The sequence below is a fragment of the Anomalospiza imberbis genome, unplaced genomic scaffold, assembly GCF_031753505.1.
Source record: "Anomalospiza imberbis isolate Cuckoo-Finch-1a 21T00152 unplaced genomic scaffold, ASM3175350v1 scaffold_87, whole genome shotgun sequence".
Taxonomy (NCBI): domain Eukaryota; kingdom Metazoa; phylum Chordata; class Aves; order Passeriformes; family Viduidae; genus Anomalospiza; species Anomalospiza imberbis.
Window position 1 is genome coordinate 1 of NW_027100491.1, and position 26256 is coordinate 26256.

At 51.6% G+C, this 26256-nt stretch overlaps 1 protein-coding gene and 1 long non-coding RNA gene across 2 annotated transcripts in view; both read right to left on the minus strand.

Annotated features, from left to right (window-relative positions):
- Positions 1–63: 63 nt before the first annotated feature.
- The window catches only part of LOC137467924 (hydrocephalus-inducing protein homolog), a 62259-nt gene continuing 36066 nt past the window's right edge, over positions 64–26256 (minus strand). The window contains exons 24-51 of the mRNA XM_068179334.1: positions 25966–26175; positions 24963–25091; positions 20582–20759; positions 19857–20107; positions 19040–19173; positions 17949–18085; positions 17198–17313; positions 16928–17110; positions 16410–16562; positions 15149–15388; positions 14619–14897; positions 12358–12660; positions 11807–11935; positions 11311–11515; positions 10713–10854; positions 8155–8779; positions 7504–7662; positions 6888–7075; positions 6530–6712; positions 6170–6289; positions 4081–4240; positions 3796–3968; positions 3441–3639; positions 2655–2754; positions 2077–2176; positions 1421–1589; positions 909–1147; positions 64–594 (exon numbers count right to left, since the gene is read on the minus strand). Coding sequence (XP_068035435.1) covers positions 477–594; positions 909–1147; positions 1421–1589; positions 2077–2176; positions 2655–2754; positions 3441–3639; positions 3796–3968; positions 4081–4240; positions 6170–6289; positions 6530–6712; positions 6888–7075; positions 7504–7662; positions 8155–8779; positions 10713–10854; positions 11311–11515; positions 11807–11935; positions 12358–12660; positions 14619–14897; positions 15149–15388; positions 16410–16562; positions 16928–17110; positions 17198–17313; positions 17949–18085; positions 19040–19173; positions 19857–20107; positions 20582–20759; positions 24963–25091; positions 25966–26175 — 5322 coding nt within the window. The 3' untranslated portion in view covers positions 64–476. The remainder of the gene's footprint in view (positions 595–908; positions 1148–1420; positions 1590–2076; positions 2177–2654; positions 2755–3440; positions 3640–3795; positions 3969–4080; positions 4241–6169; positions 6290–6529; positions 6713–6887; positions 7076–7503; positions 7663–8154; positions 8780–10712; positions 10855–11310; positions 11516–11806; positions 11936–12357; positions 12661–14618; positions 14898–15148; positions 15389–16409; positions 16563–16927; positions 17111–17197; positions 17314–17948; positions 18086–19039; positions 19174–19856; positions 20108–20581; positions 20760–24962; positions 25092–25965; positions 26176–26256) is intronic.
- LOC137467922 (uncharacterized) lies at positions 13676–14202 on the minus strand. Its single transcript, XR_010995666.1, has 2 exons — positions 14064–14202; positions 13676–13763 (listed from the first exon to the last, which is right to left on the minus strand). It is a non-coding gene; the product is annotated as an uncharacterized lncRNA (long non-coding RNA).

The following is a 26256-nucleotide window of genomic DNA, read 5'->3' on the forward strand; positions in this document are numbered from 1 at the left end:
AGCACCCCGTCCCAGGGCAGGGAAGGATGACTCCACGGCCCAAAGGCAGCCCCAGGCTGAGAGCCACAAGCCAAGAGGAGCTGCAAGCCTGTCCCAAGTGGCAGAGAGAAAGGAGTTTGAGTGTAAAGAATGAAGGTGGTAGCTGTGATCCTTCAGCCTCCAGAGGTATTACAGGAGAACAGAAATAGCTGTGAGAAATGATAGGAAAGAGGTAGGGGACCGGGAAAAAGAAAAAGCAATGTTGTCTGAACTCTGTGGACTGGGAGTTCAGTGGGGAATGTTTTTGCTTCTGAGGTGTTCACAGACCTATGCTGGCTCGCAGCTACCAAGCACAGGACCTCTGTTGACCCTACAGCTCCAGGTCAGAGCCAGGGTACAGGACTCTCAGTGGGACGGAACAGATACTGGACTCCATCCTGCAGACCACGTCCCACCCTGTGGCAATGAGCCCCCAGCCTGGGCACAGCAGCATCTTCTCACATCCCCTGCAGCAGCACTGCTGGGGAGCAGGAGTCACTCACCTGTGTTGAAGAGCTCGATTTCCTTCCTGTTGAGAGTTTTGTAGCCAATGGAGCAGATTCCCCTTGCTTTGAACTGAGGGGAGAAAGCAAAGATATCTGTCACGCTGAGCTCCCCTGCCTTTCTCTGAGGCCAAAGCTGGCCTTCCTCCTCACAGAGGAAAGCCTTCCTGCTCCTGATGGCTCCCAGAGAGCAGCCTGCAGCTCCCATTGCTGGACAGAGCAGCTTTATCACCAGCTTTGCACTACACATTGGGATGCCGAGACATTTTTTTGCTCCCTTTCCCCAAGCCAGGGATGCCAATGGATGATAGCTTTGGCTGCCTGCCATATACCAGCTGTGGGGTGGTGCCTCCTCAGACAGGAAGGGTGGTGCAGGGCTTCTCCTACCTTTTGCTTTCCAAGGCAAATGCATCCTCGGGTGCTTGGCGGATGTGGAATTTGAAGTTGAGCATGCCTTTGTTCTTCAGCACAAGAGTCCGGGTCTTCTTGGTGCCCTTGATCATGCTACCAAAGTCGGTGGGTGAGGCAGGCTCAATGCTGTACTTGCTGTACTCAGCTTTTGCTGACACCTTCACTGGGATGTTGGCAACAGCCTGGCCTCCTTCACCTGAGCTGGCATCTATCACCTGTGTCCACAGGAAGGGTGGTAAACAAAGCAAAGAGGCCAGCCTCTACCCCAGCCCCCAGCCTCCATCTGTTTACCCCTCCCTGTTTAAGGACCTCCTCCAGAGTCAGATTCTCAGCTGCACTTAGGAAGCCTCCCAAATGGTTTTGAAAGCCTTTGTTTGTGTACGTAGGAGAGAGGATTCTCCAGTTAAAGCTCTCCTTCCGTTAGACACCTATCCTGTATATGCTCCCAGAACACCGTGTGATAACGCAGCCTGGCCCAGGCAGCTCACCTGGCAGTACAGGATGGGCTTGTTCTTGAGGAGGATTTCACTTGTGGGGTGGAAGAGCATCTCAATATTCACATCAGGCTGGGAGGCAGTCAGCATGCCTGACTGAGGCTCAACAGTGAAGTAGGATGCCACGTTTTGCATCCTGGGACCTGCACCCTTCAGCATGAAACTGGGGAGAAAGGGAAGGAATGGAGATCTCTGCAGTTAAAAGTATAGGTGCCACCAGCACAGCCAGGACTTTGCATAGGACCAGAAAAAAAGAAAAGGGAGAGTCCATCTCTGCTCAGGGAATCCTGGATCTTGACAGAGAGTGCAGACAATCACGAGGTTACTGCAAGAAACCTTGAGACCCAAATTTTTCATTCACTCCTTTACAGAGTCTCAGAAAGAGAAAGGAGGTGACCATCAAAGAAAGGCAATGAATCTCAGCATTTCAGTGGCTGAAATTTCTGGGGCTCTCCTTTGGGCTCCAGCTGAGCTGTGAAGAACTGCTGGTTTGGGGCTAGATTCTCTGGTAGAATAATTGAGATTAGAGAGCCCAGGTTTTGTATTTACCATGAGGTAGCCAGCATGGAAACAGGTTCTAGCCATTGACAGAGGGAGAACACAGGCCTGGGAACCTGAGGAAATGCTCACTACCAGGCAGCTGGACTCACCTGTACTCAATGTTGTATACCCCTTTGTTCTTCAGACTCAGGACCTTCTTCACATTATCCAGGACGTGAATGGTTCCAAATTCCAAGCTTCCATCTGGACCTGCAGAAAACCCACAGACCAAGGTCAAACACAGTTTTTGTGGCATTTGTGAGCTGCTGCAGAATACACCAGGTCACAAGCTACATGGAGGTCTCGGCACAAAACCCTTTTCAGCAAGTTTCCATTCTTGGAAGTGTTTTCCAGCTACTTGTCTGCCCTTTCTCTTCCCACTCAAAATATCTGCAGGCTCAGCAGCTAATGAGCTCGGCTCCCATTTCCTCACTTCCAAGCATAAATCCAATTACTTTATACGCTGTGCTGAGCCTGTGGGGGTTGCCAACTGCCTGTTCACGTCACTGTTGCTTCAAAGCCCCCAAATCCAATCTGCACATGGAGCTGCACACTTCAAAGTTCAGAGGGGAGAGACTTAAGGCTGTCAGTGCACTGACATCCCATCCCATCCCAAGTGCTTTGGTTGCCCACCTCCCAAGGTAATGCAGTGCACCTGGACTGCTTTGTTTGGGAAGTATCCACTGACCTTCAGGCATATCGAGGCTCAGAGAAATGTCATAGACCTCTGCAGAGATTTCGATGTTTTCAGTTTGAACAATCCCCAGGATGTTTTCTGTATCTGAAACCTGAGGCAGCAAGAAACAAAGACTGGTCAGATTATTCTTTTGGTAGACAGCCTGTAAGTCCTTGTCTCTGCTGGCTGCTTCCCCTATGGCCTCCCCGGCTTCACAAGCGTTGGAGGACTCCCAAGCTTTGCTAACCTGTTCATCTCATGGGCTGCCCCAGTGGGATTCTGCTGCAGTAAAAAACCCTATCAACCCAACTCTGCACTCTCACAGCAGGGAATGTTGCTGCTGAAGCATCCTTGAGAGGCACAGGGATGTAAGAACAACCACAAGAAGTGTGAGATGTCTCAGAGCAGGTGGCATTGACAACCCTCTCCAATCACCTAGCACCCTCTCTGAAATGCAGCCCATAAACCATGGGGAACAAAATCCCACAGGGAGAGTTTGTTGCACTGTGCAAGAGCTTCAGACAAAGTCCAGGAGGAATGTAGAGATCACACTGCAGTCTGTACAACCACACAACAACCTTCAACCATTCACAGGGACAAGGTGGTTGTGGTACAGGCTCAGGATGCAGCGTCTGGTTATCTGGGGGGATGTGGATGCACTGCACGTTTTGGCAAACGCTGTGTAGAGGCAGAAGCACCCTTGTGTCTGTCAGGTGCAGCTCTTCCTGACCCTGTCCCTAGGAGCACACGGCTGCTCACTGTGCCCTGCTCTGCTAGGCAGGGCACAGCCCCTCTCACCTCTAGTCGGAGGCTCTTCTTAATGCTGCCAATCTGCCCGGCCTCGAAATGCACTGTCACTTCAAACTCTGAGCGGGGATCGATGGTGCCGTTATCTTGTGACAAGGAGAAGTCCTCAACAAGGTCATCCAGCCCACTGAGCTGCCAGGCCATGGGCAGCAGGGTGTTGTTTCTCAGGACCAAGGTCCTGCTGTCAGTCCTGCAGAGACAGGAAGGCACTTGGCATCAGCTGCTGGATGCTCACACCAGCCTCGCCACTGAATGCACCTTGGAGCAGCTCCATCCGTGCCCTGGAAACCAGAGTCAAACATTTTCTCTTTGTCACAAGTTTTGGAGTGCTTGTGGGATGACTGACCTGTGCAGAAGCAGCTTGTCAAAAGACAGCTCCAGGGGGCTGACGTCCAGCTTCATGTGCACCCCGCGGCAGCACAGGCTGAAGACCACTGGGTCTGGGTTCTTCCCAATGCTGCAGATGAGTCTGTCTTCCAGGAAGCCAGGGGAAGTGGGGTATGCCCAAATGGTCAGCTCCTGGGCCCAGCCACACAGAAAGAAATCAAAAGAGCTCTGTGTGAGAGGAGGGGGAGCAGCCTCTGGGTACTTCTATGGCCCCAGGCCACTGCTCTGCCTGCCCTTCTCCTACCTGCTTCTCCTTTGGTTTCAGTGCCATGCTGGGAGGGTCCAAAAGGAACGTCTCTGCTTCCCCAGCATTCTCAAAGGAGAACTGGACCTCTGCGTCCACAGGGGAGTTGTTGAGGATGGTTATATTCTCTGAGTTGCTGGGACAGTTCTGGGCCTCGTACCTGTCCACAAAAACGGAAAAGGCTGCAGAGCAGACTGTTGCCTTTGCCACACATCAAGGAGAGCACCGTGTGCACCCGAGGAAGTGGTGCTGCAAGACCCTGCTCTAACAAACAAGTGAGGGAAATGGATCCCAGTCAGGGGCATGGGCGTGTGCTCATTCTTGCCTTACTCTGATGCCTTCCCCTGGACTTGGTGCCTCCAGCCCAGAAGCCTGATGATGCTCAGGCCACTTTGAGAGTTTTTAATACAACATAAATTCAAAGGTGCCTAGAAAAATAACAGCACACCAGGCACATGGGTTCTTTCCCCTTCTTTCTTGGGATGCCTTCCCTGCAGGGTATAAAGAAAGGCTTTTGGAAAAAGAGGTTAGCTAATCTTTTTCATAAAAGTCATGAAACTGCTTTGAACTTCATGGGTTAGCTCAAAGTCTGAGAAAGAAATATAAAGCAACAATTCCCAAAAGGATAGCAAAAAGATAACAAATGACTCTTCTCTCAGGTGTGGAAATGACTTTGGAGTGAAAGGGTAAAAGAGGCAAACAGAAATCCCAGACCATCCATCAATCTGGCTAATGATTGTCTGTTTTTTTAAATTATTTTGATTTCATTTCCTTGGGTTGTCAAAATAGACCTAGCCCTCCAGAGCTCCTATAGAGACAAGAACTTAAATATTATTATAAAAACGAGTGACAGTAAAAGTAGAAATACACAATAGCTTCAATGGCAATATGTTTAGGCAGACTTTATCCAGCAGTGAGGATGCAATGTCATTACAGGAAAATGTAATTCCTGCTGTACGTTCCCTCCAATGTCAGAACCCAGAATGTCCCTTGGACACTCTTGGATGTTCCGGGCCCAGGTCAAAAGCATTTGAGACCCTGGAATGCAGCCACAGACCCCTGTGGCTTTGAACCTGATCCATGGAACAATTTACCAACTTTTAAGATAGAACAAGAAATCACAAAAGTTTAGATATTATAGTAGAAGTAGTCACAAAGTGAGAGGAAGAAATTTTGAGTGCTGTACAGGGGGATTTTAGGCCTTGTACAGAGGGGTCTGAGTTTTGTACATGGGGGTCAGAAGTTCTAAGATGGAGGAATTTGGGTGTGCCCTGTCCTCTTTCTTTCTCCTTCCTAACCTCCATGTTCTTGGTGATGTTGGCACTCACAGATTGGTTTAGAGTAGAAAGTCACCGTTCAATATAGGTGATGGGCATTGGGGGAAAACTGTAAACATCTAATACGTAATATATGATATAAAAGAGGGCACCAGCCCCCTGGGTGTCGGAGTGTGCCTTTGCCTGACTGCTGAACGGACCGCAGCAGCTCAGGGAGAAATCTTTTAGATAACATACAATAAACTACCTTGAGACCGGACGACTGAAGACTACTGAGCCTTTCTTTGGAAGCTTGGGTTGGAGGAGAGACTTTTCTACCTTTCCGGGCCATCCCAATCAGGGAGTGAGGCCCGACAACAACAGACCCCCGCACCCCAACACCCATTGGCAGGTCAACCATAAAATCTTATTAATAATTACAGATTAATGAAAGGTTTACAAAACCATCTACAGAATAATTGCTAGATCAGGCTACCTGCAGAGCTCAAAGCACTTCAAAAATCACCAAGTTAATTTCCTAAGGGGTGAAGCTGAGATGTGGAGGGGGACAGAAGGTGCCCCTGAATCACCTTTGGACTGGCAGCAGCATGCGGCTCTGGCCACCAAGGCAGCCACCAAGGCACCCACTGGGCAGGGAGAGCAGCTCCTCCAAGGCTCATTTGCCTCTTATCTGTTCAAGTTCACATCTGTGGTCCTTCAAACCCATGTGTCTCCCAGGACTCTGCCCGGGACTGCCCTGGATGGTGCCACCAGGACAGCCTGTCTCTCCAGGCATGTCCAGAAAAGTACAAGGCCCAGCAGGGAGCACATACCATTCTCTTGATTTCCCACACAGCAGTGGTCCAAAGTGGAATTGCTTTGTGCTCTCAACATATTCCTTGAAGATGATTTCATCTTCCTCCATGGTCTCCCTCCACTGTGGAAACACCACCCTGGGCAGAGAAAGTGGGGAAGGAGGAGCTATGAGATGCTCTGAGTAGGAAATGTAGTCAGAAAGCCATAACCCTTCCTGGTGGCTGAGGTACCATCTGCCTTCCCAGCTCCCAGCACAGGAGGAGGTGCTGGGCGACCTCAGGCAGCACGATCTGCCCAGGCCAGAAGCCCCAAGGGGCAGCCCTGGCTGTGGTTCAGGAGCAGCTGTGGTGTGGGAGGCTGCCAGGGGCCAGCCTTACCGTGGGTTCAGGCTGATGCTGGGGTACAGGCCGGTGCCACTGCAGGGCAGCTCGTACTGGCGCTTCGACTGCACGAGCTCAAACCTCAGTGTCTGCTCAAACATCCTTGGCTTTTTGGCAGAGAAGTGGACCTTCAGGTCCACCTCACCGTGGGCAGGCACTATCCACCGGTACCGTTTCAGCCTGGCAATTAAAGAGGAGGCTTCAGACATTGCTGAGGAGCAAACGAAGCAAGGAGGGTGCACTCGCCATCCCATGGAGGCACTGGCACCGGGTCGCTGTGGAGCTGGGGACGATGGACCTTGTTTGGCAAGAGGACCAAAGAAGCAGAGACATCACCTCCTCCTGTGTGGCTCACCTGAGGAATTCTGTGGGGACTGAGGCACTTTCCAGTGTACTTCTGGATATTGCTGCAGAGGAATCCTGGGGACTTTCTGTTCTCTGTGTGGAGATCTGCTTCTCCTTTGCAGAGCTGTCTCTGCTGGCTGCTTTGCCTGTCTTTGGTTGGCCCTCAGCAGAACTGCCCTTCACATCAGAGGCCTTGGCCTAAGGGGAGAGAGAAAAGGGAGGGAGAGGTGAGCCCTGAGACATCCCCATCCTGGAAAGCAAAATGGGGGTTTCTTCACCAATGGAAGAGAGAATAAATAAATAAGTCCACCTGCCCATGGACTTGGTCTTCCTTATTGGTGCTTGTTTTGCCTAGGACACTCCTTCTCACTCACACCCTCTCCTCAAAGGAAGTTCATGGTTGTAAGTGATTTTTTACCTCTTGTCTTACAGAACTGCTCTGTCTCCAGCAGAGCTGCCTCTTTTGTCCCATCCCTGACAGAAAGGAGACCTGCAGACACGAGGCCCCATCACATCTTCACTACCTCTCCACAATGCTCTCTTTCCATCCAACCTGTGCCCCTTGTCCCCATCTAGCCTGGTCCCTGCCCTGGCACCTTCGGTGCCGGCACCACTGGAGCACCCACCAGATTGTCTTCCACAGCAGCACCTCCCGGTGCCACAATGGTGAAGGGCTCCTCACGCTCTGCAGGGCCCAGCCACTCCTCTGGGTACTCGACTGTGGAGAGCACAGCAGCAGGGGGAAGGGGAGGGCTGTTGGGATGCAGTCCCAGATGTTTCAGCATCTAAAACAGAAGAGAAAATGCTGCTTGTACTTCTGTCACCTTCATCCTCACAACTCCTTTTTTAAAGGCACTGAGCTTTTGGCAATGGGGTTTTTGACCTTTATGAAGTATAAGTGTTTTGTTATGCCCAGTGGGGTGAGCAGGCTCCAGAGCAGAGGCAAGAGCTACAAGCAGGACCGGGAGAGAAACCTCTCCCAAGTGACTCAGCTGAAGAAAACAATGACTATGAGCTGCCCTGTCCTGGAACTGTTTATAATGATTTCCAGGCTGGGAAGCTCTGAACAGATGGGATACTTGTACACAAAGCACTCCCACTTCCTGTCCAGCTGAGGGATGGTGATAACCTCCCCATCCACACAGTTGCTACAGAGTCATTGTGGAACATCATCAGGGGCCAGGACAATGCTCTGAGCCATTATCACCTGGGGGGACACAATGCTCCAGGGCCCACGACCACGGCAAGCTCAAGATCTGAGCCTTGCAGGGTTCTACCTGGTCTTCCGTTGGCAGCTTCCCATCCCACAGGATCTCCCCGATCATGGCCTTCGGATCTGAGACCTGGATGTCCAGGCATGGCACCCCGACATGCTCGTCTCTGACTGCCCCTTCTGCAGCTTCACTTTGCGTCCCCAGCTGAGATGACTGAAGACTCCTTTGGCCTCCATGTTCATGTTCAGGCTTCTTCACCTTCTCCTGAGGCTTACTGGTCTTATTTAGACCTTTGTTTTCACCTGAAGGCTGGGACTTGTGTCCCTTTTGGATCACAGGTAACTGCACGGTACCCCGAACCCTGTCCCAGTAGGAGAAAACCTCTGCGACGTTCTGCTGTGATGACTCATAGATCTGAAACCTCAAGATCAAGTTCTTCTCCATCTCAGCTGGGTCCTCTGGGATTTCAGTTCTCCCTTCCTCTGGGGCTTTCGTTTCCCCCTTCTTTGGGGCTTTAGTTTCTCCCTTCTCTGGGGCTTTGGTTTCCTTCTTCTCTGGTTTTGCAGGCTGCTTCCCCACGGAGACACCCTTCTTTTCCTTCTTCTGCTTCTCTTCCTCCTTCTGCCTCTCTTCCTCCTCTAAAGGTTTTGCCTCCTCTTCAAGCTTTTGGGCCAGCTCCTTCAGCTCCCTTCAGCAAACAAAGTAGAAAACATTGCTGAGAGTCACTGTTGTGGTGTGTTTTTATTTCATAGCTTGTTAGATGAGTTAATATCAATGGTCTGTTCCGGTTCATCCCTGTATTTTACTTTTCCCCAAGTTAGACGGTTCCCAAGTTATATACCTCCCCTTTTTACCCTTCAATCACCGTAATCCCCACCCTGTATTCTAGTGCCTTCCCTATTCATCCCTGTAAACTCTGCCCCTTTTTTAGACCCTTCCCTGTTAGTCTCCTGTAAACCTTTCCCCTGCCAGTTCTGCCCCTCTGGAATTTCCCTAATGTAGGACACCCCATTGGTCCATGTGACCTACCCTCTGCATCCCTTTATTCCCATTGTTCCCTGAATTATATTCCCCTCCTTTCACTCCCCACTCCTTTCACTCCTCCCTCCCAGATTCCCTATTGGTTCAGAAATTGTACCCACCCCCGGTCCTAGTGCTGTACAAAATCCCGAGCACACCAGTGTTAGGGCTCTTTGGTCCCTGTTCCCTTCAAGGAATAAGTCTTCCTCAGAATTACACACCAAAAGCCTCCCTCTCCTCTTTTGTCTGCTCCCTGATGCTGACAACCATTCGAGCTGTAGAGCAGGCGACTCTAAGGTTCAGCTCTCCTCATTTCAGGGGGAGGCTGTTCCCCATTCATGGCACCGCGTTGCCCCTGAGCTAGCTGTGGACTCCACCGCAGTGTCAAGTCACCACCGGAAACTTGGGCTCGCTAGTCCTGGCTGGCCCCGCACTTCATTCCTTGACCCTGAGGCCAGGCAGAACCATGAGACCATTTCCATGAATCTTCCTCAACCCACAGAGGTTGGGAACATCCCAAGTGAGCGCAATGGTGGAAGGGGACCTCCAGGACCAGCCAAACCTAAGCCTTGCCATTGTAAAGTCTTGACTGCAACCTCCCTCTTAAGGCACAGCCAGACACCCCCAGCCCACTGCCAAAGGCTGATCCACCAACTCTGCGCTGATGCCTGAAAATGCTCTTGGTCTCTTGATTTCCCAGTTTAAAGCAGAACACAGATTGCTAACATCTGCTTATCCCTCCTACAATTCTTCCTCTGCTCATTCAGCCCTCTTCTCCCTGGGCATAGCCTGCTCCTTAATGAGAATAATCCTATCAGTCAGAAAGCAAAGGCTGCAGGAACTCCTCTCCTGCAAGACAGGCTCTTGTCAGCCTGATTTCCTGCTGGAACCCAGTTGTGACTGAGCCAAACTAGTGCTATCTGCCATGGAAACAATTTGAAGCAGCCTCATCCATCTCCTCCCCATGAAACCAACTTCAGCCTGGGCTGAAAGAAGTCCTGATGCACAGGCTTGCTTTAAGCAGCCTCCCCTCCCAGCTCCACACTTTGCCTATGTGTCCTGAGCTGGGCTGCCTGGCTGGAGCAGAACTTCTCCTGTGCTTGCCTACTGCTGCAGCTGAAGGGGAGCCTAAAGGACATGAGCTTTTATGGGTGGTGTCCCACCATAAGGAGAACCCTGGCAACTCAGCATTGCAAGGACTTCATCTGTGCCAGGACCAGGACCCAAACCAAGGGTTTGTCTGTGCCCCACACCTGCCCATAGCACAATCCCGCTGTTTTGGGGAAGAAGGGAGATGATGAAGAAGGCACGAATCAGCATAGTGGATTTGAAGAGACTTCTACAGGCAGTGCCAAGGCAAGCCCAGAGCCCAGCTCCCTGCAGGCAGCATCTAAGCTGGGAGGGCTCACCACTAAAATAGAGAAGATGATGTTCTGTCTCAACAGAAGAAGGTCCTTTCTCTCTTAGTAGACAGGGAGCTAAGAGTGGCCATCCTTGTGTTGCTTCTGACCTTTGCTATCCAACACCTCTGAGCTCAGAGTCCTTGGAGCAGGGAGACCCTCTAGGGACCCTGAGCAGTAACCCATGGAAGGCTTACTCACCCCTCTGGCTGTATACTCTTCATTTCCAGTATTATTTTATCCACTTCTGGGTTTTTCTCCTCAGGGAGGATGTCATACTCGTCCTCATCCATTTCCAAGACACGTTCTGTGTTCCTCATAATAGCTTTTTCCTGCAGCGGTTCTTTAGCACAAACCAGAAGAGAAACCATGAGTGACTGCAAGCAGAGCTGGGTGCTCTGGGTGAGCTGTAAGGATTCACAGCTTTTCCTGACCCAGCCTATCATACCAGGAGATATTGGGGAGCTCATATCCCTGCTCCAGAATTCAGACAATCCCCCAAACTATGGCTGGGCAGTGTGGTTCCTGGGCTTTGCCTGGCTTAAGTGCACCAAGGCTGAGGACAGTCGTTTGTCACTGAGCTACAGCAGCTGACACTTGTGCCCAAGATTTAATGTTAGAGATTAAGGTGAGTCTTTAAACCTCAGATCTCCTGCAGCTCTGAGATGAGTGCTGGTTACACTGAGGCAGAAGGTAAACAGATTAATAAAAACATTTCTTACAAGCTCTGCTGCAAATCCAGATACACAGAGATAAGGTTGAGGGCTTGAGAGAGAAGATTTGAGAAGAGATATCTCACCTTCCTTCTCTCTTTCAGCTTCCTTCCTCTTTCTTTCAGCTTCATCCTTGGCTTTCCAAGAAGCATAATCCTGATGCAGGTTCACCATGTAGATATGATGACAATTCTTGACAGCTCTGAGTACACAGAGCAGAGAAGATTCCAGGCTGCTTGCAAAGAGGGTCTCCAAGCCATCAAAGACCACTCCCTTGTAGCAGTCTTTACACTGTGAATAAAGGGAAGAGTAAGTCAGCCACTGCACGCAGGGGGCTCGCAGCTGCACCGTAAACCCAGATGACACCAGCTATCCTTGTTCCAAGTGCAGTAGCTAAGAGCAGCTTGGATCTGTCCTTAGGCTCTGCCAACTAAGGGCAGCTGCAGCTTCCCCCAGGGCTCCCTGCACACAGTCCAGGATCCTCCAGCAGCATGTACAGACCTCCTCCTCCTCCTCTCCAAGTTGTACCCCAGTGCTGTCTCTCCGAAGCAGGAATGTCTCCATTTCCCCCACCCCACACACCTTCAGCCTCTCACAGAGGACGTCCACCAGCAGGTCCTTGGGCAGCACACAGCTCAAGCAGTTCAGCTCTTCCCCATGACTGCTGATGATGTTCAGCTGCTGCGGCGCAGGAGCAGTGGAAACTGTGAACTGCAATGTGAACCATTGTAAGGAAAAGAAACCATGGTGGAAAGCCCTGAACAACTCCCACTGTTGGGCTTGGAGCTGGGGTTCCTCCCTGGTGGAACCTAGAACAACCCTGCAGTGCAGGCTGGGGGCTCCAGGGGATGGTCCTGGAGGGACCATCCCTTGGCCAGCAGACACCCAAGCTTGCAAGCCCCCAGTGCAGCCTCCCAGCACTTTGCTCGCTGCCTGCAGCCACACTAGCCAGGACTGCACTTTGCCAGCAAACCACTGACAACCAGCGGAGCTGTCTGCCAGAGCACATTCCCAGCCCAAGTCACGGCACTATGGACCAGGCACTATACCAGGCCCTGGCTGGCACAGAGCCTCTGCTCATCTCAAAGACAATGCAAAGGTCCCAGGCATCAACCAGGGCAGATCATGTTTACCTTGGTGTCCTTTATGTCGGGTTTGCTGGCTGGCTCCTTCTTTTGTGCTGGAAGGTTCTTGCCTTTGGCATCATTCCTGTTGATCTTTTCCCCAGAGGCTTGTTTATTTTTGGTCTGAGCAGTGAGCTGAGGCTTTTTACCTGCACAGGGGACAGATGGCTCAAAGGAGCTTTGTAAAGCAAATAGGCACCTTTCCCTACAACAGGCATAACCTTGGGCCCTGGAAGGAACACAGCACATTTTCCCCAGTCTGCTGGGCACTGGCAGCACTGTTTCCCAGAAGCATCTCCTTCCCTGCTTCTCCTACCAGCAGGTAAAGCACACCATCCCATATTTGATTTTAAAGCCAGCACCATGTCCTTCCTAACAACTGTGCCCGCAGGTGATGCGGCTCACATGGCAGCTCCCCTGCGGATCAAGCCAAAGATTCGTCCTCCAGGAGTATTGTTTCCATACACTGCACCCATCCAGCATTCTCCTGTGGAGACCTGCAGCCCTGCCCCACTTGCATCACCCATCTCCACTGAAGCTAAATCCTTCTTGTGGGAAAAGCCCAGTTGGGACCCAGACTCTTCTCCCTTCCACCAGCTCCCAGCCCAGCCAGGTTCAAAACTGAGCAATGCAAAACTTCCCCCTGCACTGAGCCAGGTCTGGCCTCACCCTGCAGGGCTCAGGGTACCAACTGCCCAGGAAGTTTCATAGAAGTCTCCAGTCTCACATGGAGAACAGCCCAACGAGCTGTGTAACCTGACAGTGGCCATAGGTAAATCTCTGGAGAAAAGAGCTCATCTGGAGCATGTCTCTCATTGGAAATTCTTCTGGGAGGCTGTCCTTCCCTTCCTCTCGTTTGCAAGGTTACACTCATAGTCAGTCTTCCTGTGGCTTAATGAGCCACTTCAGAAGGCTTTTTCTTTGTTAAAGTGGGCAGCAGTTCTGCCTGCTGCCCATGAGGAGCAAGCTCGATTCAGCTTTGAGGAAATACAAATCCTTGGGAAAGAGACAGGTTCACTACCCCTAGAAAAACAACCATGTGCCAAGAATGGCAGCAAAGGGGGCTACAAAAGAACCCCTGACTAAGCCCTTAAAATTGAATTTTTTTCTTTTTTAGACAAGCCAGAGATGCACTTCAGCCATGTTCCCTAAGAGACCCAAGGACTGAAAAACTGCTGCTGTGAGTAAGCAGAAGTGGACAGTCATGGTGGGTTTCTGAAGCACTGGCTCTGGGTTCTTAGCAGCATTACCTTTGTCTTTGCCTTTTGGCTCCATGGCAGCCTTGGTGCAGAGCTCCCGGGCACAGAGCCCTGCTGGGCTCCCATCGTTGGCCATGGCCTCTTTCACCACGGTGTCAATGGACACGTAAGCAGCATCATAATACTGACACAGGCCTGCTGCTATCTCTGTCTTTCCTGAGAGAGAGAGGGGGACTGCTTGGTGACACTGGCACAGGAGGCACTACAGGGACAGGCCCTGGAAAACTCTCCAACAAGATTTCAAAGTTAAAAGGGCAGTGGGAAAGCAAGTGTCCCTCCAGGGGAGGCCATGGGGGAGGCAGCTGGAGCGTGGGTACAAGCTCTGAATTCTAAAGCCAAGAGGATCTACTCCACCTCCTGTTCAGCTGAGGACTTTGCCTTAAGCACCATGGCCCACCAGGACGCATTCCTCCTGCTTGCCCCTCTCCCTGCAGCCCTGGGCTGCAGCTGACGTACCTGCCCGGGGTGGCCCATGGACGATGACAACAATCCCTCTGTGCTGCTGCGCTTCACGCCTCTCTGAAGATGGGTCAGTGCCCAGGTGGCGCATGACAGCCCGAGAGACAGGACTGCCAGTCACGTTCACCATGGACTCCGTCCTGTGATATGCTGCAGTGCAAAACCAGGGGGAAAAGTCAGCTTCCTGCCTACCTTAGATCCTCACCATTTCCCCCATCTCCTCAGATCCCAGAAAGGAAACTTGGTGAAAGTAACATGTGCTTATTCTTTTGTTGCTAGGAAGGTGCAAATATCAAAGAGCCAGTGATATTAGACCTGGTCCTACTGGCTGAAGAACTCATCCAATCCTGGTCTTTGTGACTAAGGGACACAAGGGAATATCCTGATTATTTGCCCAGTCTGTGGCAGGCAGATAGGAGCTTGTTTTGGCTACACTCAGGGTTGGTAAAGGATGCCACAGCCCCTCACCCAAGAGCTCCTTCACCAAGCTGGGAAACAGGCAGCTGCTAAAAGCATGGGCTTTCCCTGGAGAGCAAGGTGACAGAGAGTTCAGGGTGTGTGGGCTGGAGTCCCAGCTGTGACCACAGTCAAAACAGACACGGCCAAACCCTCACTGTTTTTCTGACCTGCTGCTGCCTCGTCCTTGGCCTCAGCCTCAGCCTCAGTCCTGGCCTTGGCCTCTGCCATGGCCTTGAACTCTGCCTGTTGAGCCTTCAGCCTCTTCTGTGCTTCATGGTCCTCCAGCACCTCTGGTGACAGCGTCTCACCCATAGCACATGGAGGCATTAAAAAGCTCTTTTGGTACTCAGACCCCACTGCCATCCGCAGGATCTGTGTGTGTAGGGAAGAGAAACCATACACAAGATTCCTCTTCTTGCCTTTCATCACACAGACTCAACAAACCCATTTTCTGTCTCCTCCCTTCCTCCCAACAACACAAACTATTTAGGTCCTCCCACAGCATGTCAGCAGAGTTGGCTTTGCCCTGGGGATTGCCTCCATCCCCTGGCACAAGCCTGGGAATGCTGGAGTGCTGTGAAGCTTGGGCAGCATGTACATGGGGACCAGACCTGCCTCCTCACCTCCTCCTCCTCAAGGTACTGCTCATCAAAATCCAGGGAGTAAAACTCAATGGGGAAGTTGCATGGGTTCTTCACCACCACTGTGGCCTCAACCCCATCGCTGTCCACCAGCACCCGTCCCATCTTTAGTGCTGGGGGACTGAACTCCAACCGTGGCTCCAGACTTTGTCCTGACAGGTGCAGGTTTAAGTGATTGCTGCTCCCACGAATGTTAAGCTTCAGCTCATTCTTGTAAGACCTCTGAAAAGAGGAAAGTGCAGGAAACTCATCCATGAAGTTCCAGGTGACTGGACCCCAAATACAACAATGCTTGCCCCACGGTCAGGGTGTTATCAGTCCCTCCAAGGTGAATGGAAACCAGATATTTACTTCTGCTAGGGACTACAGCATCTCTAGTAGTCTGGGTCTGAGTAACTGGGATGAATCCTGGTGTGCACTGTAACTGGGTATTTGGTAGCAGGTGGATGTACAATGGACTGTCGGGTGTTTTCACCTAGTCATGCAGTCCTGGCACTGCTGCATCAGGCAAACACCAGCTCCAGGAGAGAGTCAAATGAGCTCTCGCTGGCTAGAAATAAGGGTCATCTTCTCTGCTTAGTGTTTGGCTCTGGTCCAAGCCAGACACAAGATGGTTATGCCTCTTGAGCAATTAAAAGATCCTTGGGACTGTTTGTGAGCACAGAAGCACTTGTGTCCATGCTGGTACACACTGCCAGTTTCCGAGACCCAGCGGCCACAGGCAAACGACTTTTGGGAATGCTCCATCCTTTAAAAGTTTAATCTCCAGCTGCATGGGAATGTGCAGGCAGGCCAGAGCCCCAGGCACTGCTGGCAGCACACCACTACAGGTGTCTGTCCCGCTGTGCCCAGGAAGGTGTCTGGTGGCTGTTTTGTCTGTCAGTCCTGCAGCAGGATGAGCCTAGACTGGCCATTCCAGGATTATACTCTGCGAGTGGGCGGCTGCTCTGCACTGAGTGTCGCAGCTGCAAATACAGCCAGGCAAGGGGGAGGCTGAGGGGAGTTGGGCACATCCCCCCCATGTGCTGAGAGGCAGCCCTGATGCTCTCTGTGCAAGCTCCCTGTGGGGATTTCAAAGCACATCTCACAGGAGTGCTCTGTGGGGTGAACTGAGCCACGCTGGGTATGGGCCTTGCAGAAAGCTCCCTGTGAAGGCAGAGCTCATACCCCACATTCTCTGCACCAGGCCCTCATTTCCAGATAGCCCTGACAGACCTCCCGGGCTGACACCTGCCAATCTCACCTCCTCCTTGGGTGTAAACCGGATTTGCAAGTTCTGCCACCTTCCTGCACCAAGGGTTCCTTTGGAGGGCGTCACTTCAAAGGGACAGGGCTCATCCTCCAGCGGCTGCCGCTTCTGACGTACGGCTGATGTCATGTATTTGAGGTGATTGTTCTGGGCACAGAAACCAATTGTGTGAGGTCTCCTCATGCTCTGAGACACTGATACGGTGCTGAGAGCACCCACAGCCAAAGCAAGTGTGGCCCCAAAGCCCAGAGCTGGAGGGAAGCCCTGTAGACAAGGCAGGCAGATAGGGAACTACTGTCCTCAGAGGAGGAGGAATGGGTGAAGATGGCAGAAAAGCAAAGCATCAGCTAATGGAACAGGTCCAGGCAAACCAGCCTTGACCCAGACCCTCAGAAGCTTCCTCAAACACGCTGTAGACCCAAGTGCTCAGGCAGCCACAGCAGCAGAAAGGGCAAGAGTCACAAAGAAAACGCAACCAAGAAGTTACATGTTCAATGTCGCCTGTGCTTTACCTTCAGAACAGGCTTGATGGACCATTTGCAGGGTACTCGGAACCAGTTGTAGAGTTGGATTGTCTCAGCCTTGCACTGCCCAACGAGGATGTCAGAGAAGTGCAGTCTGTTCTTGGAGAGTTCGAGCAACAGTTCAGACACAGTGGCATGGAGGCGGATGTTATATGTGGGGCCTTTTGTCAGCTGGAGAAGGACAGAGAATTCAGTGGAGGGTGCAGGTGACATCTGTTGCTGTGCCCAGCCTGCTGGCAGCCCCAAGAGCTGTGGTACCTTTAAGGGCAGCAGCACATCCACATCACCCCGTGGCTGCTGGGCACTTTCAAAGCGCACATCAAACGTCTTGGTGTAGCTGTGGGGCAGGTCCTGCACCTGCTCCATGCTGAAACCTTGAAGAGGTGAAAATAAAGCAGCTGAGATGCATGAGAAACACAAAATGTGTCATAAGCATGTTAAGGCCTTACAGGTGTCCTGGCCGAGAGGTCTGGGGAAAAACCCCATGCCATGCTGTGACCTGGACAAAAACTTAAGAGTGCACCTGAACACCCCTCAGACACAGTGAGCCACTGTGTGATGGAAGTGCAGCCTTGCCTCAAGGCCTCTTTTGGAAGCCTCTTTTGATCCACCAGAGGATCTCACAGGCTGTTTCCTCAATAAAGGCTGAATACAGGAGCTGTGACAGTGTGAACTCCAAACAAAGCACTTCCAAAACACAGCAGACCCCACTGGTTGCCAAAACAAGCCCACGGAGTGCTCATAGAAACTTGATGCTCATGGGAGCCAAGGGCAGAAGATGCTGAGAGGTGACCAGGGTGATGAGCCCATCTGGCCTCTGCACAGAAGCATCAGGGCAGCCACAGGCAGGCCAGGTCCCTGGGCATGGCTGGCCAAATGGAGCCTCTAAAGCTCCCAGCAGGGGCACTGAGAAGAAAAAGCTCAGAAACCTCCCCAAGTTCAGTGGCTTAAGTTAATCTGTCTGAGACACCTCCTTCAAGCCCGCAGGAAGTGTCTCTAGCATGCTTACCTGTGTCCTGCAGGACAGACAGATCAACCTGGAAGGACACTGGGATCTGCTCAGGGTTGGTGATCTCCAGAGTTCTTCTCTCAGTGTAACCTTTATGGACAGCGCCCATGTCCAGGACATACTCGGGCGGCTCAACTCTGCAAGGAGGAGTAAGGACAGTCCTTAAACCACAGCCTGGCTACACATCCAAGTGGATGGAGGATACAAATACAGTGGCTGTTTCTTTATTCACTGCTGCAAAAACTTAGCTCAAACCCATGAAACCCATGGCCTGACCACCTGGCAATGACTTTGGGAAGTAAGGAGGAGTGCAGGTCCTAGGTTTTATCACCTACTAATGGTACCTGAAAATAAAATTAGTTTAAAATGGACACTGGCCACAGCTGCTCTGCCATGAAAAGCCAGTATAGGCGAGTCCACTGGGCTTCCACTGGTCTCAATGAAACTGCTTAGTCTGGTGTACAGCCTGAGCCTGAAATTGCTTTGGGGCCTAGGAACAAGATTTGCCTGCACAGGAAATCTTCATTGCTCTGCAACCAGATCACATGATCTGTTCTGCAGAGCATCTTCTTCCTGAATTGAAGCCTCCCATGTTTGTGCTGCATCATGATGGTGCAAAGAGATGGACCAAGTTACCTAGATAAGCCCTGCCACCCCACCAGGATTCAAACCATCTGATTTTGGGTTTTAGAGGGTTTGCTGACGTGTGCAGTTCCCTTCTGCTTTTGTTTAGTGTACTCTGTTAGTTGGAACCAAGACATCAGCAAGGAGCTGTCTCTTTCAGAGCTAGTCAGCAGGGACAGAATTTATGCTGTCTGGAAGGGCTTGAAGGTCTGCACTGGGTCCCCCAGCTCTAAGGACAGAACCCCACACCTGTGGGGAGCTGAGCAGTCCAAAGCTTCAGCGTGGTGCTGGGGAAGGGAGGACACTCTGCTGCTCCCATGTAGCGTGTCACAGCCACTGGGACCAGACCCTTTCTTGAGTCCAGGCTATTCCCAGCTCTGCAGACACAAGGAGCTCTCAGCAGAAGGGGACATGGCTGGGTGTTCCCCACGGGGCACCTGGAGATGGGGATGGGAGTCCCTACTCACTTGACAAGACTCTGGCACAGCTCCTCATCAGGGAACATGCTCTTTGGGGGATGGCATGTGAGCTTTTGCTGCAGCTCCTGAGAAGCCTTCTCTATCAGCATCCTCACCGTGTTCACCTGCAGCTGAGGGCTTGGCTGAGGAAAGGGAAGAGAGTGGCTGCTTAGCAAAGGTCCTTCCCAAGGCCCAGCTTGCACCTGAGAAAGGATCCCACCCTGCTCTCGTTGAGAGAGGGTGTGGGGTCCTCCTGTCCGACTGCTCAGTGTCTGTGACACCTCCTGCTCTCTTAGGTAGGACCTCATCTCCAGGGAAGTAACTCCAGCACCTTTGCCTGCCCAGACACTGTTAGCAAAGCTGATCTGGCCAGGCAGACAGACCAACCAGGAATCTTCCAGAGCTCCAGAAACTTGCCTGCCTCCAGCCAGTACCAAGGCAGCTTGGACAAAAGCTGTTTTGAAAGGGAACCAGGACCAAGCTGGTGCCTCTTGGAGATGAGCACCACCAGCACAGCCCCAGGGCACAATCAGGCAGCTGCTGATGAGGTCTGTAACTCTGGCAGGGCTTGGGTTGGGACCAACAAACTCCCCAGCAATGACCTGCATCTCCTTCAAAGCACCATCAACTCCAACCTTTGAGCATGGCCTTCAGGACCTCTCCCTGGGGTAGCCAGGAAGCTGGTGCAGCCCCAGAAGAGACCATGACCAGAGTGGCAGCCCTAGGGGCAATGCTGAGGCGACACAAGGTTGTAGGTGGGCAGGGAGGTCCCAGGTGCCATCAGGGCACCGGGGAGGTGCTGTGGGCTGCAAGGGGCTCAGGTGACATGGGGAGGGTGGCATGTGCCAAACGGGGCTGCAGCTGTTCTTACTACAATGCCAGAGCCAAGCACACAGGGCTTCAGGTTCTGAGTCTTCGGAATCAGAGTCTTCAAGGTCTGAGTCGTCGGGGTCTGAGACTTCAAGGTCTTGGTCTTCAGGCTCTGAGTCTTCTTCCGAACAACTGATTTATTCCTCTCATTGTAGAGTTGCCGACGTTTTATGAGCTGTTTCGGAGGTTTCTCATATTTTTCATTTCCTGAAAGAAGAAAACATCCCCAAAGAGAAGTGTGAGCAAAGTGCCAGTCCTATTTCAGCTGGGAAGTCCCCGCCTCCCAAAACTGGTTTCTTCCAGAAAGAAATCCCTCAAGCCCCCTCTGGAAAGTGGATGCTGCTGTTCCTCTCTGAATCTCATCCCCTGCAATGTCACACAAATCCAACCCTGCCTGAAGCCCTGCCAGCCTCTCTTAGAGCTTTCCCAAGCCTTTCACTCTAGCCATCATCCTTCAGGACCCTGCCAGATGTGCTGACAAGCTCTGCAGGATGGTTCCTGGGACAAAGCCCACATGGGATCCTCTGCTCAAGACTCATGAAGCAACCAGGGGGCTTGACTTGGTCTGGGAGTCCCGCAACCCTCCAGGCTTGGTGGAGGTGAGCATGAACTGCCCTATGGGCATATGATAGGGAACAAAACCAGAGGGGCCCTTCCTGGGGGCAGACAGGCAGTGCCCACCTTTGGCGTTCCAGGGCAGGTTCACAGTGATCATGGGACAGGATGCTTCTCCTTTCAGGAGGATATTTTCCAGGTCCAGGTCACCCACTTTAAGCTGGTAAGTCCTGCTGAAGGCTCCTGGTAATCCCGGCATGTAAGAGAATTTCAGCACTTGTTTCTCGCCAGGTGCAATGGAGCCCTGCAGGGACAGGAGAAGAGGGAGGCAATGCATCAGTGTTTGATGGGGGATGGCTCAGGGGACAGACAGGTTCTCATCTAGAAGAAGCCATCGGACCACATCGCCTTCGTGATAAATATATTGCAGTATTGGCTTTCACAATTGTTAAATACTATATGTTCTATAACGTTGACTTTTGTAAAAGAAGTTTTGCTAAAGTTTAGAGTTCTTTTAATGAGAACATTGTGTTGTGATACCAATGTTGGTGAAGAGTTCTTGTAATATTAACATTTAACCAATGAAGGAATGGAAACCTGTTGAATGTGTCGAAGAGTAACAAATGACCATCACTAGGACAACTGCACATGCTCCAAAAAGCTGGGACAGAGGAGGAACTATGTTAAAATATTTCAATATGTATAAGCATTTATAAATATGTATTAGGCTGATGCAATACCCAGGGTATATAAGGGGTCTTGCTGTGTTGACTGGTGTGTGCCTCTGGCTGTGGCTAAGCACCCAAGCGAGGCAGCAAGCACTGTTACTTCTGCTTTGTTGACTTTGTCCCCTATTGTCTCTTATTACATTTTCTTTAAATTTTAACTGAAGAGTGGCCTTTGTTTCTCATGCCTTCTTATTGCAGTATGTTTTAGTATATATTATTATTCCAAATGGTTTGTTCTGTTTCCCCCCCTATACAGCTGGTTTATCCTTAAGCTGTATCCTTCCACCTCCCCTGTCCATCTTATCCCGAACCAGCTTCTTTTCCCAGAATGTTCAACGTTCCTCCTCCCCACACCTGTTAATCCCTCCTCATGCCTATCCCTTTTTCCAGAGACTTCCCTGTCATTTCTGTATCCTTCGAAGCCCCAGTGGTTTGTTGGATCTGTTCCCCTCCCCCCAGTTCTCCCTATTGGTTAGAAGGTTGTAAACCCCATCTTGTGTTTCTCCCCAGCTTTCCCCCAATTGGTTGAAGGTCTGTACCCTCCCCTTGAACCTCCCCCATATATAAGCTCCTGCACAGCTTGAGATTTTGTCTTCTGTCCCTGGACCCTCCTGAGACTAAAGCTCTCTGCAACCCATACAGAAGACCTGTCCCTCATTCTTACCTCCCCCTCGTGCTGGATTACACACCTATGCTGAAGAGCCTTCTCCCCAGCTAAGCTGAACCCTGGATATTAAACTTTTGGGATTCAGCCCACTCCTTGGCCCAGTGCTGTGGAGAAGGCGATGCAGTGCTGCAGGGTTGAGACCAGCACTGTGTCACCTTCCACCTTCCTTGTGCCCAAAAAGTCGAGCCTCTGACCCCAGGGTGCCGTGTGTCGTCCCCAGGGCTCGTAAGGCTGGTGCCCCAGCACAGCCTGATGTGAGCACAGCTCTGCTGCTCTGGCTTTGCCCTCTGCCAGCAAGAGCCCGCCTCATCATAAAAAGGCTCTTCTGCTGCCACTGGGGAAGGGAAGTCCCCGCACTAAGAAGGGCCAGCAGCTCCTCTCGTCCCTTGTAGGAGACAGGCATGAAGAAATGGGAAAGCCAATTAGCTTCCTCTTCCCACTGCAAGGAGGGACGAAGGCAGGAGTGCTGCTTCAGCTCTAAGACATCCAGGCAGGACTGAGAAGCTTGGACTGCAGTGGGATGCTGCTAATTTTTCTCCCTGCTCTTCCAGCCCTGCTGCTCCCTGGCCCCCTCACTGCCCCACAAAGCCGCTGCACAGCAACAAAGCTGGAGGAGGCAGGGACCAGCAAGCCAATGAAACAGAGTGAAAATTTAACAGGGTAGAAATCCATTTGGATTTAGGTGAAATGTGTTGCTTTGAGCTTGCTAGCATAAGTACAATATGCTGTTTAGTCTGGTAACTCTGCAGCACTAGTTAAACTGCCCCAGCTGAAGAGAAAGAATGCGAATTTCTAAGCTGAAGAGATAAGAGAAGCTCCTGGAACCTTGAAACAGACAGGGCAGAGTGACCCAGGAGTTCTTTCTGTACTTTCTGATAAAAAACTAGCTACATATGTAACTAGCTGTAACGCAAAATCAGCAGAATGAATATGCATGAACCTATTATGAAATTCTATGCACATGTAAACTAGTGAAGAAGAATAAAAAGGGATCAGGAGTTCTCAAGGGCATGCATGTCCTTTGAAGGGGAACGATCCCCACATGCGTCCAGCGCTGTAATATACACACCGTCCCTACAAATCTTTATAGGAATTGTGGGGTTGTGATTTTTTGTCCGTGTTTCACCTACGTAAGGGATATGTGATCACACAGGCGGGGTAAGGTGACCCTCAGAAATGCTCCAGTGCCAGCACAGCCTGAGATCTCAGCCGTCGGGGTCCCCAGAGTGACTGTGAGCAACCAATTAAATTTTTAGTTATGCCACAACATACATTATAAAAACACTTTCTGACATGGGGTGAAAAATTACTATAGGGGCTGTAGACATGTAAAGGAGATTGCTGGGAGACAATGCAGGCAGGCTCCGTGTCTGGGGGGCTGCAAGAGACCTCCCCCTTGGAGGCAGGCAGACCCCAAAGCCCAGGAAAATTTTGCCCATGTGACCAATCTTCTAAAAATTTTGCCCGTGTGACCAATAGTCTTCCTAAGAGTTATGGGAGGAATCTTAGCATATACAAGCAGTTAACATTGCCAGTTTTTCCCTGCCATTTTTGGTTTTTTGTTGGGCTGGGAGCACCTGTGAAACATGGGGTCAGAAACTAGAGGATATATATATATTAATCACAGAAATTAGAAGGTATTGATTAAGAGCAGGCACATACATTATGGACATTGCCTAATATTTGCTGCATACTTAGTCACGTGAGAAAGGAAAGGACTAGGTGCAAAACAGCAAGAAAGAATGCAAGGATGCTTGATAAGGGGTAGGATGTTTATCAAGAATAGGATACAGTATGCAAGGATACTGAGATAACGAGGCTCCTTGGGCCCCTGAAACCAGATAAATCTGGACTCCTGGCTTGGACAGCAGCCAAAAGATCAGTAAGCATGCGCAGGGCATCAAGGTCAGAAAGTCAACCCTGAGGAAGACAACTTTACTTCATCCCCTACAACCCCAGAGATGACCACCAGAGACAACTGTGTAGGCACAAAGGACTGATAAGATGATTAGCATACGAAGTGGAGGGGGAGGGGAGCCAGGAAATGATCTATAGTGAAACTTGATACATATGTACCATTCTAGGGGATAAAAAAAAATGTGTGTGTACAAGGGGTACGCATGTCTTTGTGGAGATATCCCCATGGGTCCAGCCGAATAAAAGCATACCTACTTTAAAACTCATTTTGTCTTTGAGTTTTAGAGTCTCCCTCCACGTGTCACCTGGAGGATCCAGCTCCCTGCAAAGCCACTTCTTCCCTGTCTGTCTATGCTGCTGTCGCCGCTTCCCGCTCGGCAACCCAGTGCTCCGCTGCTTCCCCAAGGGAACAGCCGCCGCGCCCCAACCATGACAAGCCGCAGCTGCTGAACCCGGTGGCCACAGCCCGCAGGACAGCTGCAGCGCTGCCACTGCGGATCGCGCCTGCCCCGGTGCAGCCCACGGGACAGCTGGCCCCGTTGCCGGCGGATGGAGCCCGGCCCGCGGGACAGCCGCGCCGCTGCCGGCGGATGGAGCCCGGCCCGCGGGACAGCCGCGCCGCTGCCGCTGCGGATGGTGCCCCTGCACCGCACGCTCGGTGCGGCTGGCAGCACACTTGCTCCACCAGCTGCTGAGCAGGACCCGACAGAGCGGACCAGCATTCTAGCAGTAACGCTCTGCCCCTCTTTCCATTTCTCATTTTCTCTCTCTGCTCTTTTCTATCCCCTTCTGGTTGGGACCGTACCCTTTTTCTTTATCAATAAATAGTTTTCAGATATAACACTTGCTGCATTTGTGCCTTCTTTTCATCTGAGAAATCTATCAAATAGAATTCTCCTCTACAACCCTTACAGTGAGACCAGTGACCAACACACTTGTGCCTCCCACCAGTGACTGCCCTGTGACAGCAGAGCCACCCACCAGTCACGGCCATGGGGGAGTCTATCAGGAGAGCCCTTGTTTGACCTTCTCTGCCCCCAGCAGAAATTGCTTACAGCCCTGTCTCTCTCATGGCTGGGTTTGTGGTTTTCCCCTCTGACTTTTTTCCCCCTTTCTGCCCCACCCCCTCTTTCTTCCCTTTAACACTCCTGGGCCACCTGGCACAGGGCTAGGGTCAGTCATTTGTGCTACTTACAGCTGTGGGCTTGACCAGAAACACACCAGGCAGATGCTGGTCTGCAGTGCTAGGGTTTAGCACCCAGTTGAATTCAATCCTGCAAGTGTTCTCCAGGGTGACTGTGCTGTGACCAATTTCATTAAACATCTGGAGAGAAGAGACAGGAGTGGGAAGTTACAGACCCAGGCCTGCTGCTGGGAATCTCCTTCCTCTCTCCTGGGCTTGGAAGCAGACACATGATGGGAGAAGGGAGCAGGGAGCAGGGAGGAGATGGGGGCACTTGGGAACCTGGGGAACCCCCAGGCACAGGGCACCTGCACAGGACCAGGGAGCTCTGGCAGCACACAGAGGTGTGGTAACAACCATGTGAGGGTCAACAATAAATGAACCAGGGGACACAGGCCCTCTGCACTCTGAGGGGTCACCAAGAGCCAGGAGAAACAGAGACAGCACTGAGGCATTCCAGGAGAAAAGGCACCTGCATGCAAGTATTGGCAAGCAACATACATGCAACAAGGGAGTCCCACAGGGCAACACACACAGGGCCAGCAGCTGGAAATATCTGTGGGCTTTCAACTGGAAAAGAGTGAACTGGGGATTATTCTGGGACAGTCTCTCTAAATATAGTGACTGGAAGCCTAACTTCTTCCCTTGATTGTTGTGTGGATTAAGCAAGAGCTTTTGACAAGAGCATCTCCTTGGAGGTCAGGCTTTAGGTGTGGATCAGCAGAGGGATGTCTCATGGACACACCCCTCAGAGCACCCCCACTGGGACCCTGCCTGCCCCAGGAGGCACTGTTAGGTACCCTGAAAAAGAGGCACTCCCAGCATTTTGGAGAGGGTTGGAGATGGCCATTGTAAACCAGCTTGGATGTCAGATGTGTCTTTCAAAGGTTGGACTTCCAAGCCCCAGGGCCAACAAAGGGGCTGGGAAGGGGAGGGAGCCCTGGACCGAGGTGGGCAGGAAACTGCTGGCCGTGGTCCCAAGGCAAGGAGCTGTGCCAGGGGACATGTGTGGTACCTGAGAGCCACAGTTGATCTCCCGGAGGCTCAGGGAGTAGCTGACACGTGAGGCCTCCCCGGTCACCACCACCTCATAGGTGGGGCCTCCCTCCACGTGGCACAGCGCTCTCACGCTGGTGATGGTGTTGAGGTGGCCAAAGAAGGTGAAGGAGACCTGCTGGCTCTCTCCTGGCTGCAGCACACCTGACACTGGCACAATACTGAAAGCCTGGAGGAGGACAGGAGAGATCGAGGTGTTGAGCATGGAAATGGATGCAGAAGAGCATCTTGGAGCAAAGTGCAGCTGTAG